Source organism: Ursus arctos, unplaced genomic scaffold, assembly GCF_023065955.2.
Source record: "Ursus arctos isolate Adak ecotype North America unplaced genomic scaffold, UrsArc2.0 scaffold_21, whole genome shotgun sequence".
Taxonomy (NCBI): domain Eukaryota; kingdom Metazoa; phylum Chordata; class Mammalia; order Carnivora; family Ursidae; genus Ursus; species Ursus arctos.
Window position 1 is genome coordinate 49,760,373 of NW_026622886.1, and position 14,446 is coordinate 49,774,818.

A 14,446-nucleotide genomic window follows, 5' to 3' on the forward strand; every position below is an offset into this window, starting at 1 on the left:
CGGGGTCCTGGGATCGAACCCCGCATCAGGCTCCTCCGCTATGAGCCTGCTTCTTCCTCTTCCACTCCCCCTCTTTGTGTTCCCTCTCTCACTGGCTGTCTTTCTGTCAAATAAATAAATAAAATCTTAAAAAAAAAAAAATAAACATTTGAAAGCTCTCCCCGCGTCTTCCCTCCCCCCTCTAAAATTTAGGAACCTCTCTATTTTTGGAATTTTGGTATACTACATGGGAAGAATGAACCAAAGAGCTGCAGGTACTGCCAGAGGGTCTGGCTGGATGGTTATGTGTCTTGTCTTTCTGGGGGTAGCCTCAGAAGTCTTGAGTCTTAGGATTGGCCAGGCCACCTGCAACAGTGTTGAAATCTGTAATATTTATTTCAACACTTTGTGCATTGTTGGCCTTTTTGTGTTAAAATCATGTCACAGGTCCACAGAGTAAGTAGCTCTTCAGTTGGGACTAAGACAAACAGCCTTATTTGGCCATGTGGCAAGGGCTTTACTGCTTCAAGCTCAAGGAGCAATGTCCCTTAATTCTTACAAATGAAGCATAGAATCTCTTAGGAGATCCATTTACACACTACCGGGACTGGGCTGGTATTGGCCTGATTGTACTTCCTGGTCATGAGGGCTGTCTGCTTTTCTGGGGGTTGGGCACTGACTGATTTCTTTTTTCATTTGGCCAAAATCCTATTAGCTCAAAGGGAGATATTCTCCTTTGCTTTACCTGTTCTCCTTAGTAGGAGGGAGGTCATAGATGGGAGGTCATAATTTACCTTCAGGCATTATTGTGAAAAGCATCTTTGGTAGGAAGGTTAAAATGAAATAACCCTGGATTTATTGCTTAGAAGAGCTGTCCACATTTTTGCATTCCCGTAGTGTGATCCCATAGTTAACGTGACATCTGAAATTAAGAGTCACGTGTAAGGAAGTGTGGCTGGGAGAATTACCCCTAGTTGTGTAGTACTGGTAGTGGTTTTGTTTTTGTGTGTGTAGTTTTCTGTTGTTATTGTTTTTTAAGATATTTATTTATTTGAGAGAGAGAGAGAGAATGAGTGGGGGAGAGGGAGGAGGCAGAGGGAGAGAGGGAATCTCAAGCCAGCTCTGCTCTGAGTGCTACTCTGGGCTTGATCCCGTGATGCTGAGATCATGACCTGAGCCAAAATCAGATGCTTAACCAACTGAGCCACCCACGCCCCCAGTAATGGTTTTAAATCATATTTATGTTTTGATCTTTTGGGTCTGGTTATCTTTTTATCCTCACAGGCCATGGAGGTGGGTACTAAAAGTTTTACTAATGATGAAACTGAGGCTCAGCAACGTTAAGTAACTCGTCCAGGGTCACACAGCTAATGGTAGTAGAGCTGGGATTTGAACGTAGAGCCCACTATGTTGTGCTGTTTTCAATTGCACAGCACAAAGACTATTTTATTTTTGTAGGAAGCTTCTTATAAATGAAGTGATTGTGGTTCTGATGACCCTTCAGTAGAGGCTAGTGGGGAAACAGACCTCAGGCACTAGATAACTTCCCATTCCTTTTACTTATCTGATTTCTGTGAGCCATCCATTTATTATTAGTATGTAATTTATGAGACTGGAAATGCTGTGCTTTCCCAGAGTAGGGAGGTCACTAGTTTCCTCACAGATTCAGATAGAAAATGGAAAAATGAACTGTGGCCTATCATTGAGTGGAAGGATATAGTTTGGTGCACATAGGGGAGAAGGTGTGTATCACACACACACACACACACACACACACCATGGGAGGTGTGGCTGTGCATAAAACTGGGGGAGGGAAGAGGGGATCAGATGAGATTGACTCTCCAGGAATAGAATTTCGAGGACTTCCAAAATGAATTACTGCATGTCCTCTTTACTTTGTAATGTAAGCTTTGGAAGGAACCTAACCTAGAGGATTAAGGAATGAACATTCCTCCTTGATGTCTTTCATTTCAGAAACTTATCATACCATGATGCTTATTTTTCGGACCCCTTATTACTGAGGAGTGGCCCTTGTAGGAAAATCCTCAGGGATCCTGAGGTCTTTCTCTGTAGAAACCGAGTTTCTTTGTTGCACAGTAGGTTTAGCTTGCTGCTTATTTTAGAGTGAAGAGGGGAAATCAATCGATCCTAAAAACTTTGTCCCCTTATGTCAACAAAATATGAATTGCTTTTATTTTTTTTAATTTCAGTTAAAATTGATAAACGTAGAGACAGGGTATTTAGCCTAGAAAGTCTTACAACTATCATATAAATACAGAGTTTATATATCATGTTCAGAACACCTGATGGTGTCTAATTTGCATTATCTAGCATATTTAGGAACATGATTCTTAAAAGCCCTGGGCAGTGGTCATAGATGTTCTTAATCTACTTATTTACTTATTTACTTTTAAAAGATTCTATTTATTTGAGAGTGAGCAAGAGAGAGAGCCCAATGCAGGGATCGATCCCAGAACCCTGGGATCGTGACCAGAGCCGAAGGCAGACACTTAATCCACTGAGCCACCCAGGCGCCCCTGTTCTTAATCAGTTTATTCATTCTTTAAACAGCTTTACTTCTGATTCTTTTTAAAAAGAGGTTATAAAACATCATCTAGGTCTTATTGCTTTATCATGGGGGCTCGATAAAGAAATGTTTCTACCTGAGGGGCGCCTGGGTGGCATAGCGGTTGGGCATCTGCCTTCGGCTCAGGGCGTGATCCCGGCGTTATGGGATCGAGCCCCACATCAGGCTCCTCCACTAGGAGCCTGCTTCTTCCTCTCCCACTCCCCCTGCTTGTGTTCCCTCTCTCGCTGGCTGTCTCTATCTCTGTCAAATAAATAAATAAAATCTTAAAAAAAAAAAAAAAAGAAAAGTTTCTACCTGAATCCTTCTGCCCTTTTTAAAAACATAGTAACCCAAGGAGTTCTTTTTCTATATTAAGGTCATGTTTCTTACATATCAAATTAGTATGCACTAGTACATTATAAGTTTCTGATTGATATGTCAGACTTTACCAATAATTCTGGCTTCTGCTTCCTATGTTTCTTCCCTTTTATCTTTGTCAACTATATTCTGACCAAGGTCTTCATTTCTTCTCATTCCTAGTACTATAGCACCTTATATTCAGGACAGGGTGAAAAGCTTTTTAACCATACTACCCCTCCAAGGAGCCACTGCCCTTTAAATGTAAGATATCAGCTATTCTCTCCATGACTGTTTACATTTAAGCTATAAAACCAAAACCCTAGGAAGTAACCATAATAGGTATAACAATAATATTCCTTGGGACACCCTGTAGTTAGTTTTCCAGCCCTGGCATGTTTCTAAATTGTGTTCTTAGAAAACCATGAAAAAGAATAAAGTGTTGGGGCGCCTGGGTGGCTCAGTCGTTAAGCGTCTGCCTTCGGCTCAGGGCGTGATCCTGGTGTTACGGGATCGAGTCCCACATCAGGCTCCTCTGCTGGGAGCCTGCTTCTTCCTCTCCCACTCCCCCTGCTTGTGTTCCCTGTCTCTCTGGTTGTCTCTCTCTGTGTCAAATAAATAAATAAATAAAATCTTTTAAAAAAAATTTCATTCTTTAAAAAAAAAAAAAAGAATAAAGTGTTGCTGGATGATTTGAGTTTTGCCATTATGGTCACCTTTCCTAAACGTATTCTTTTTCCCTTTGCTGAGGTAACTACTATCTTCTTCAGATGCCTAGGGCTATAGAGAGGGTAACATGGGAATCATTTAACTCAAGTATAATAATAAAGCAGCATACGTATCATATATGCGTTTTCTGCCAACACCCCCATCTCCATGGCTTCCTATCAAAAAGATGGCATTGAGAACCTTCTGTGATCCCTGGGAATGGGACCCTGGCCTTCCCTTGAGGGGAAGGAAAACAAAAGGATGGAAAAGGTTAAATGTTTATAATAGAGGGTTAATAATATACCTAACATAGAGGAATAACCCAGACTGGAAGTTAAGAGTGTGGGGTTTACACAGGGGGAAGATTATTCCAGGCTGTAGGGTCATTGCCCAGGTTAGGAGTATATTTTCTCCTCCTCTTCTCTTTTTTCAACCTGTACCTCCCGAAATACCCCCCAGTACATAGGTAGGAGAAGGGTAAGTAGATGGAGGGGAGGGGGCATTCCCTCTAGAAGATTCCAGGTGATATAACCTTGTTTAACCACCAGATTTTTTTTTCCCCTCTCTCTTCCCTCCTGCAGAAATGGAGGCAAACGACCATTTTAACTTTACTGGCCTTCCCCCTGCACCTGCTGCCTCAGGACTGAAACCCTCTCCCTCCTCAGGGGAGGGCCTCTACACTAACGGGTCTCCCATGAACTTCCCCCAGCAAGGGAAAAGTGAGTGTGAGGGCCACATGGCCTGGGGAGGGAGTGGACATCATTCCTTTAGAGCAGGTTGATGGGACAAGAGTTGGCTCCCCTCTGGGCTAGCTACTTCACAACAGCTCTTTTTCTTGCTAGGGGGGGAGGGAGGAAGTAGGGCCTCAGAACTTCAGCTGCTGGAGAGAAATCAAGTTTCTAAGAACAAGTTCTAGGGGTTTATGGAAGCAGCACTCTTAGTCTTGACTTAGGTTGGAAGGAGTTAGAAAAACATACTGGCTTTTTCATCTTGGCCTGCTCTTCTGTCAGCCCTGTTCCCTGGCTACTGCCAGAGAGTGGTGAGGTGGCTACTGCTTCCAATAACCACTCTGGACCCGTGAGAGAGATAAAGGGGCAGCCCTCTGAAACTGTTTTTGAAGGTTGGAGAAGCCAGGCCTAGGATTGGGAATGGAGGGATTGGGTGAAGGTTGGGATGTGTTTGCCTTTTAGTTTGTGTAATAGAGAAGAGGGCAGATACTTGAAGTCTGTGCCACCCCTGTCCTTGAGAGTAGAAGATGGGGACAGAGAGAGTTTTAATGCTTACCTAGTTCCCTAGAGAGAAACATCATCTATAATTCCAGACGGAAGTGTTGCTGCCAGGATCAGGTCTTTTCCTGGATTTGGCTTATCAGTTGCTCTGTACATAGCTCTGCCAAGTACTTCTCTAATCTTGCCTGGATTTCAGGTACTTTATGCTTGGAAGCAGACAGAAGCCCAAATGCTTCCCTCCTTCCCTACAGCCGAAAAGTACTGCCATAGGTTTATACTTAACCACCTCTCCCTTCTGTTCTCCTTAAGGGGGGTGCAGATAGATAGAAGTGCCTTTATTTCACTGGAGGACCCCCTCAGTTTCTTTCCTTTCTTGGCTCATTTTATTTGAATTGTCCTCCAGTGCAGAGGTTACCACTGGTGTTGAGAACCGAAGTCTGTAGTGCCGGTCATGCAGTGATTCTCCCCCTGCAATATTACCCTCCGGTTTCTATGGGGAGGGGCCAAGCCTAGTCTTCTGAGTTGGGATCTTGCCGCTGTGGTGACTGCAGATTCTATTCTTAGCCCAGCACAAAGTGCTGGATCTGCATGTGCCAGTGAGGTGGAGGCTGTCCCTTCTGGTGCCACTGTGGGGCCAAAGGGGCTCTGGGGTAAGGGGGGCCTGGAGAATTCAGTCATGCCACTCCGAGGGAAGAATTCCTCTAGGGAACGAGGGTGGAGAAGAATGCAAGTCACTGTAGGGAGTCTGCAAACAGCTTCATTTAAAAAAATAAAAAACTCTGAGCAGCAGCAGGCAGCTCTCCGCTGGTCGCTCCTGTAGTAGGCCAGGAAAGCTCCCCAGCCCCCTACTCAGCAGCCTCAGAAGTAGTTGCTAAGCTTGCATCCAGGAGCATCTGGGTTTGGTGTTCCCTGGAGACTGAAAAGCTATAAATATAGCAGAGGGGGAATCCCCCTCCCCTTCACCTTCCCTTTTTCTAGTCAGTGCTGTTCTTTTGGTAGAAGTGGTAGTTTCTTGCGTACATATCTGTAACTGACCCTTTTCCCTCTTTCTCTGCCAGGTTTGAATGGGGATGTGAATGTTAATGGCTTATCTACTGTATCTCACACTACTACTTCAGGGATTTTGAACTCTGCTCCCCACTCCTCCAGCACCTCACACCTCCATCACCCCAGCGTGGCCTACGACTGTCTCTGGAACTACTCACAGTACCCATCTGCCAATCCTGGCAACAACCTCAAGGACCCACCCCTTCTCTCCCAGTTCTCTGGGGGACAATATCCACTCAACGGCATCCTTGGGGGCAGCCGGCAATCTTCATCCCCAAGTCACAACACTAACCTTCGGGCTGGGAGCCAAGAGTTCTGGGCTAACGGTACCCAGAGTCCCATGGGGCTTAACTTCGACTCACAGGAACTGTATGATTCCTTTCCTGACCAGAATTTTGAGGTGATGCCCAATGGACCCCCTAGTTTTTTCACCTCCCCACAGACTTCTCCTATGTTGGGATCCAGCATCCAGACCTTTGCACCTTCCCAGGAGGTAGGCAGTGGTATCCATCCTGATGAGGTGGCAGAAAAGGAGCTGACTTCGGTTGTGGCAGAGAATGGCACTGGCTTGGTAGGCAGCCTGGAGCTGGAAGAAGAGCAGCCAGGTATAACTACGGGTCTGTGAGCTGGGCTGGGAGAGGAAAAATGGGGCTATGGGGGGCAGTGGCTTTTTGAGGTGAGGAAAACTTGTCTTTCCAGCTCTCTGCAGTGGAGGCTGATTTGCATGTTGGTGATTAGCAGAGCCAAGTGGCTGGTGTTTTTGTGGCAGCAGCACCAGCTCGCGAGTGGGAGTGCAAATTATTTCAAGCTCATGCAGAGCTGCTGGCCTGGAGAGGGCAGGTGGGCGAGCCCGAAACAGCCCCAACAGACACCCTGCATCGAGAAGGGCTTCTTCCAAAATATAGGAAGGGGTTGGGGCATTAGCAGAGGGCATTGAAGCCAATTTGACTTGACTATGGCAAGGCCAGACTGGGCTGCTAAAGTGGGCTGAGCCCTAGAAGTGATTGGCACCTGAAGGAGGGAAAGAAGCAGGCAGAGCATACCATTGCTTGTCTGCTCAGTTTCCTGTTGTTGTTGTTGTTGTTAGCATTGGTGCATGTGACAGTCCCTCTCCAGTTTTTCCTCAATATAGATAAATGCTTATTTTGGCATTGACGCCAAATACAAGGGTGATCATCCTATAAAATCACAGGGGATTTTCTGTGTTTACCACCTATTCCCACTGGATGGGGGAAATAGCTGAGAACATGATGGGGTTCTTGTCTCAGACCCGCTCTCCTTTCCCCTCTCTTTACCTGCTATGGGATTTTATTAGCATTGCTCACTAGAGTATTTCGATATGATTGGAACCCAGCATAGGACTGGTACTTATAATTCCTGAAGAATGAACACCACCCTAGCAAAGACTGACTGCCTACTGTAGCTGAATGAACCAGTCAAAGGCACTGATTTTGACTTTTGTTCTTTTCTGGGATTTCCTAGAACTGAAGATGTGTGGCTACAATGGCTCTGTCCCTTCTGTGGAATCATTACACCAAGAGGTCTCAGTCTTGGTCCCTGACCCCACAGTGAGCTGCTTAGATGATCCTTCACATCTTCCTGATCAACTGGAAGACACTCCAATCCTCAGTGAAGTCTCTCTGGAGCCCTTCAACCCTCTGGCACCGGGTAGGCTTAGAGGCTGGCTCCCTTCAGTTTGTCCATGCAAAAGGTAGCCAGCTTCTGTCACCTAGAAGAGATAGTAAACCAGGAAAAGTATTGAGGAATTTGGGGCGTTGGGCCCTCTAGATAATCCTGTGTCCAACCACAGTTTCATCTCACTGGCTGGCCAGGCCAACTGCACTCTGAGCTGAGTTGGTTCATTTCCCAGGTTCTCTCCCAATGTTCCTTTTGGCCAGGAGCCCTGGGCTGTAATAATTCCCTGGATAAGGACTTATTACCACACAGTTGGGCTATTTGGGTTCTAACTATCTCACTAAGAAAACTGTTGCCAGTGAACAATTACCTTTTACCCCCACTGAAATATAAGAAAGGCCCATTTTATGATGGATGCTAGAATTTTGTGTTGGTCTGTGGGTTGATACAGAGCCGATGCTTTTCCCTTCATTTCTACTTCAAGCTTTTACAGTCCCTATAGCCTGGTGACTTTACTGTTTCAGGGAGAGAGCTGTAAAATTTCCTTCATTTAATGTTAGAAAGAACCTTCACATGATGAGAACTAAGTAGAATTGGGATATAGTGAGACCAGTATTTCTTAAATCTTGTTTTCTGATTTTTCCACCTCCTGAAGAGCCAGTGAGTGGAGGACTCTATGGTATAGATGACACGGAGCTGATGGGTACAGAGGACAAGCTGCCTCTTGAGGACAGCCCTGTGATTTCTGCCCTTGATTGCCCTTCCCTCAATAACGCCACTGCCTTCAGTCTCCTGGCAGATGACAGTCAAACTTCAGCCTCTATCTTTGCCAGCCCCACCTCTCCATCTGTCCTTGGGGAGTCTGTCCTGCAAGGTAAGTGAAGAGAGGTAGGACAGAGAGTCTTTGGCCTGAAAAAAGGTGAGAGAACCAGTTCCACAGTTAGGGTCTTAGGGGTGGGCGCCTTACTGGGAGCTGAGGCGGGGGGCTGTAGTGGGACTAAAAAAGGCACAGGCTGCTCACTCTGACTTTTGTCTGCCCTGTGCCCAGAACTTGTGGGACTTGGAGTTTGCAGGAAAAAGGAGGCCAAAGGCCTTACTGGCTCCAGGTAAAAGGTACTTCACACAGTGAACGCAGTAGCCTTACCCTTTAACCTTCATGAATGGCCGGGGAGGACAGCCAGAGGCTACTTCATGTTTTCCAACTCTAGGGCAAAGCCCTCTAAGTAACTCTGTCTAGCTTAGTCCAGGTTTGACTGAGTAGATTCTCTTGTTTTGTAGGACACCCTTTTTTCCTTACCCATCTTGTCCCTTTGGATTCTAGATAACAGCTTTGACCTGAATAATGGTAGTGATGCAGAACAAGAAGAAATGGAGACTCAGGCTTCAGACTTCCCACCACCTCTGACCCAGCCGGCCTCTGACCAGTCGTCCACTATTCAGCTCCATCCAGCAACTTCACCAGCAGTCCTGCCAACAGTCTCCCCAGCAGTCTCCCTGGCAGTATCGCCAGCAGCCTCCCTGGAAATCTCTCCAGAAGTCTCTCCAGTGGCTTCGCCAGCAGTCTCCCCGGAAATTTCCCCAGTCATCTCCCCAGCAGCCTTCCCAGCAGTCTCTCCAACTTCCTCAGCAGCCCTCCCACCAGTCTCCTCAGAAGTCTCCTTGACAGGCTCCCCAGTGACCTCCCCAAAAGTGTCCCCTGCAGCTTCCCCAGTAGCTGTCCTCCCAACAGCCTCCCCAGCAGATAAGGATGTCAGCACCTTCCCTGAAACCACCACTGACCTGGAAGAGATCACTGGAGAAGGAGTCACTACTTCTGGTAGTGGTGAGTGTCCAGATTCTGTTCCATTCCTAGCCAGTTTAAGGAAAAGTTTCTGTCCTATGTGGCATTTAGCCCTTCCCTGCTGGCCTGTTTCCCTGTTTTACTTGAATTCGTAACTTGGGTATCCCCTATCTTCCTCCCAAGGTGATGTCCTGAGGAGACGTATTGCTACCCCAGAAGAAGTTCGTCTTCCCCTCCAACATGGGTAAGTGCTCTAGTTTGCTACATACATTGACCTTGACAAATTTAATGAATGACTATAGAAAGAAGGGAAGAGCGGTATCTCATCTGAGATGGAGAGGAATGGGCTAGGCAAGAATGGATTCAAGGACAGTTATCTGCAATGATAATGTCTGAGATTCTTAGGCTTTCCTTCTTCTCCTAGGATCTGCCTCCCCTCACCTATTCTTTCCTTCTCTTGTGGCCACCCGGATTTTTGCTCCAGGGGCTGCAGCTGTTATCTTTTCCAAACCCAACTGGTGACCCTAGAGCTCAGATACCCAAATTAGCTGACTTGTTTTAATATGCTTAGAGAAGGGATAGCAGTGAGTGGGGACTGGCTAAATCCTGATGAATTGGGATTTTTTTTTTTTTTTTAAATTAACGCTCTTTGGAGAGGTAAGGACAGGAACAGTATGTGACCAGAATGAACAAGCCAGTTGACACAAGGGCCTCATAAGAATGACTGTCTTCCTGATTGTCCCCACCCCCACCCCTCTAGGCTACTTGTGGTCACCAAGTCTGAGTTCTGCTTAAAGTTTTGAGAGAAAGATAAGGCTTCGTCTTAGAATAATCTGTTTCTCAGAACACAGAGTTCCTTACTAAACCTTGGCCTACAAAGTCATTTTATGAAGTCAGCCCCAAGTTTACTCTTTTGCTTGCCTCTGCACTCTTTGTCTTTTCTTCCTTTATTCCCTCAAGTCTTCAAGTCTTCATCCTCTTCACTGGAAACCCAGCAATTGCCTTGAATGGCGTTAGGGAGGGGGTTCCTGGCTGCTCATCACACTGACTTTGTAAAGGCCGGGTGGAGGTCTTTCTGGGCCTGTGCGGTTTGGTGTATTGCTTTCCCCTGGGGCCCTGAGGGATTTGTAGAGCTCAGACCTGCCTTCCAGCCAAGATTGTGTCTCATGCTGCGTTTGCATTAACATGCAGTTCTAGTAAGATAGATGCTGGGAGTGTCATCTCGCTGAACTTGGCTCCTGGGATGGCTTGACTGTGGGTAGGGGTGTGACCTGGCGGCAGGGCACGTGTGCTTCTCTGGCAGGTGGCGGAGAGAAGTGCGCATCAAGAAGGGTAGCCACCGATGGCAAGGGGAGACATGGTATTATGGCCCCTGTGGGAAGAGGATGAAACAGTTTCCAGAAGTGATCAAGGTAATGTAGCTTTCATGGGCATCTTACTGGAAGCACAGACTCCTTTCTTGGGCCCAGCGGCAGCAGGCTAGCATTTTCTGCTCTTTGGCCTGTTCTGTTTGTGCTGTTGCTGGACAAAGGCATGATAGGGCTGTGACTTCACTAATGCCACTTGGCCTCCTCCTTTCAGTACCTGAGCCGCAACGTGGTACACAACGTCCGCCGTGAGCACTTCAGTTTCAGTCCCCGTATGCCTGTTGGAGATTTCTTTGAAGAGAGAGACACGCCAGAGGTGCACACCCCAGGGTTAAATATGCTTTTGTTTCTGAGAAAGAGTTGGAGAAGCTGTAGCTTCTTTTGGAGTTTGGAAGTTCTGGGGCATTGACTGATTCAGAGGATATGGTGGCTTGCACCCTCACATTGTAATAGTCTTCTTCGTTACCTTAGGGCTTGCAGTGGGTACAGCTCTCAGCAGAGGAGATCCCATCCAGGATTCAGGCAATTACTGGGAAACGGGGCCGACCTCGAAACACTGAGAAGGCCAAGACTAAGGAAGTCCCCAAGGTGAAACGGGGACGAGGTCGGCCTCCCAAGGTCAAAATTGCTGAGCTGCTGAATAAGACAGATAACCGCCTCCTAAAGAAATTGGAGGCCCAAGGTATAGTGGTATCTTTTACTTACTCTGTGAAGTATTGGAAATATGGGGGTTTTTTTCTTTGTTTGTTTGTTTGTTTTATTTATTTATTAGGGAAAGTGAGAGAGAGAGCACGAGCCAAGGGGAGAGGGAGAAGTAGACTCCACTGAGCAGGGAGCCCAACGCAGGGCTCGATCCCAGGACCCTAAGATCATGACCTGAGCCAAAGGCAGATGCTTAACTGACAGAGCCACCCAGGCGCCCCTGAATTTTTGGAAATGTTGAGGAATTACTAATGCCTGGGTTTTCCAGGAGCATGACTGACTTTAATTATCTGGACAGAATGAATCTGAATCACCTTCCCCTCCCTAGAAAGCAGCACCAAAGCCCCAGCACTTTTTTGGTACTTCAGCAACCTGTTTCTTCTTCAATTGTTCATACTAGTGGAGCCTTGGGCGGTCCCCAGTTGTTCATAGGAGAGGAGAGGGCTTCCATATCCTTTCTTGCCATCTTTCAGCTCCTTGGCTTATTGGTTTCGGATGTGCACTTTACCTTACTCATTGCCACCATCACAGAGGTTCAGAATTCACATCTGAATACAAAAATAATTGACACTGTTTTAAAGGATAGACAGGTAGGAAATGTGTAACTTTTCAGCAAATATTGCATTTACCCTGATATAGTGTGAAGAATTTGAAAAAATTTGGAGTCTTCTGACTCCTATTCAGAGTTCCAGCTCTGCCACATTCTGACCATATTACCTGGAGCAAGACACTTAAATTTTGCTAGAACCCTATACTGGGTTATCTGTAGATAGTATCTGTCTAATTTAGAGGATTGCTATATAGACATGGTGGTGGTGTGACCATGCCAGAATAGAATAGGTACTATCCTATCGGAAACATCAATTCTAAAACACTGTATTGTTTGCAGCATTCCACTTCAATATTCAGTATTCCAAAAGCAGAGAAATTTATATTTTTTGGTAGAGCAAGACATAAGAGCTGAGCATAAGCAATAGCTATGTCAGTATTGATCCAGTTCTGCTGAGGTGTCCATTATTTGAGCCTTTTCTTTCTGGCACATTCTTTTTTATTGGTGCTTCCAACTTTGGAGACCACCCTTTTCCCTGGCAGTTTGGTTTTGTTTTCTTTCTCTGCTCTGAAATCAGTCTGTGGGTTGCTGCCCCTGCCGGGTAGCCTGGAAAGGAGACAGGTTACAAGGCTCTTCTGCCATTGCGGCCTCTAAGACCCCTTCTAAAGTAGTCTAATTTGTTCCAGGGGCTGGGACTTCTGGGCAGGAGATTTTTGAATTCTTTGTGCTGCCCCACAGCAGGTGTCTCTTCAACATTTTATTATATATACCAAAAAACAAAACTAGATTCTTCAAGGAGCTGCTTAGGAAGTCAGCTTTGTGACAGGAATGTGCTGCTCTGAGTGCTGGAGATCAGTCTGCCTGCCTCACTCTTCATTTGTCTTTCTCTCCTCACAGAAACACTGAATGAGGAGGATAAAGCAAAGATGAGTAAAATCAAGAAGAAGATGAAGCAGAAGGTACAGCGAGGAGAGTGTCAGCCTACTATCCAAGGGCAGGTGAGGGCATCAGAGAGCTTTCTCAGTGGGTTAGAACTTTCCCTGCAGTCTGCTTCGCCATCTCTTCTTCCTTCTCCCACATTCCCCACCTCCCCCCATGTAGCAGCGTTCCTTCATTACCTGGAATTGGGGGGGGGGCTTGATTTAGAGAATTGGGCTTGTTCAAGAATCATGTGGGCATCTCCAGGGTGAGAGAATTGATCCATTGCCAACCCCTCATCCCATCTCTCACCTCTCCTCCCCAGCACCCTTGTCTGTTTTTGAATCCTAGCCCAAGCAGAGATGCTTTCAGAGTTTGAGGAGAAATGACTTCCCTTATGGTTTACAGGCCAGAAACAAGCGGAAACAAGAGGCCAAGAGCTTAAAGCAGAAGGAGGCTAAGAAGAAATCCAAGGTAGGTGCATGTACACACAAGTATAACTTTGAAGTCACCAAACTGACCTTGCAAGACGCGCGTGAGTTGGTCCTGTTTTATAGCCACGCTTCTGGGCTCTGAGCTGGGAGGGGGGGGAACAGGTGGTGACTGGAATCTTTATGGAACTCTGGTCCCTCTCTCCTTTGGGTGAGTAGGCTGAGAAGGAGAAGGTAAAGACAAAGCAGGAGAAACTGAAGGAAAAAGTGAAGAGGGAGAAGAAGGAGAAGGTAAAAATGAAGGAGAAGGAGGAAGTGGCCAAAGGCAAGTCAGCCTGCAAAGCCGATAAAGCGCTGGCCGTGCAGAGACGCTTGGAGGAGCGGCAGAGGCAGCAGATGATCTTGGAGGAGATGAAGAAGCCCACAGAGGACATGTGTCTGACTGATCACCAGGTAGTGAGGGGAGAGGAACAGGTCCTGGGTTCCTGGGTCCTGGAGGGGCCAGTTGTGAAGACATTTCCACTAAAAGAACCTCCTAGATATCCAGACTGTTGCCTTCAGGTATGTTTGACAGCCCTACCACTTTTATCCTTACAGCCCCTACCTGACTTCTCACGCATCCCTGGTCTGATCCTGCCCAGCGGGGCCTTCTCAGACTGCTTGACCATCGTGGAATTCCTGCACAGCTTCGGCAAGGTGCTGGGCTTTGACCCTGCCAAAGATGTGCCAAGCCTGGGGGTTCTGCAGGAGGGACTCCTGTGTCAGGGTGACAGCCTGGGTGAGGTGCAAGATCTGCTGGTGCGGCTCCTGAAGGCTGCACTCTATGACCCTGGCCTGCCGTCCTACTGTCAGGTGAGGGCCTTCCCCAGGCAGGTTGGGAGGGCCTGGGATCCAGGGCTGTGTCTCAGTTTTGCTTTCCCTTTAAGTTAAACACATGAAAGTCCCTCCCTGAAGTGATCAGGACAAGTGAAGGGAGATCTGTTTTTTTCCTATTTTGTTTTCCTTATAATTTTCCCTTCTGTTTGTCTTCCTGACTTCCCTCTACTTATTTTATTTTCCTTTATTTTACTACTTCTACTACTACTACTTCTTCTTCTTCTCCTTCCTCCTCCTCCTCCTCCTCCTCCTCTTCTTCTTCTTCTTTTGTACCTTTCCTTTGTCTTCTCTCATGTTA

General features: G+C 46.6%; 1 protein-coding gene across 12 annotated transcripts in view; it reads left to right on the plus strand.

Annotated features, from left to right (window-relative positions):
* BAZ2A (bromodomain adjacent to zinc finger domain 2A) overlaps window positions 1-14,446 on the plus strand; it is a 34,951-nt gene that overhangs the window by 11,801 nt on the left and 8,704 nt on the right. For 11 of the 12 annotated variants that reach the window (XM_057316239.1, XM_057316237.1, XM_057316238.1 and 8 more), the window contains 13 exons: window positions 4,195-4,332; window positions 5,901-6,494; window positions 7,372-7,557; window positions 8,180-8,398; window positions 8,846-9,346; window positions 9,488-9,548; window positions 10,608-10,716; window positions 10,886-10,987; window positions 11,143-11,353; window positions 12,821-12,921; window positions 13,250-13,315; window positions 13,492-13,725; window positions 13,870-14,124. In XM_057316239.1, the coding sequence (XP_057172222.1) occupies window positions 4,197-4,332; window positions 5,901-6,494; window positions 7,372-7,557; window positions 8,180-8,398; window positions 8,846-9,346; window positions 9,488-9,548; window positions 10,608-10,716; window positions 10,886-10,987; window positions 11,143-11,353; window positions 12,821-12,921; window positions 13,250-13,315; window positions 13,492-13,725; window positions 13,870-14,124 (2,775 nt within the window). In that variant the 5' untranslated portion in view covers window positions 4,195-4,196. Of the gene's footprint in view, window positions 1-4,194; window positions 4,333-5,900; window positions 6,495-6,621; window positions 6,730-7,371; window positions 7,558-8,179; window positions 8,399-8,845; window positions 9,347-9,487; window positions 9,549-10,607; window positions 10,717-10,885; window positions 10,988-11,142; window positions 11,354-12,820; window positions 12,922-13,249; window positions 13,316-13,491; window positions 13,726-13,869; window positions 14,125-14,446 lie in introns of those variants that run through there. The other variant, XM_057316244.1, reaches the window with a different exon arrangement.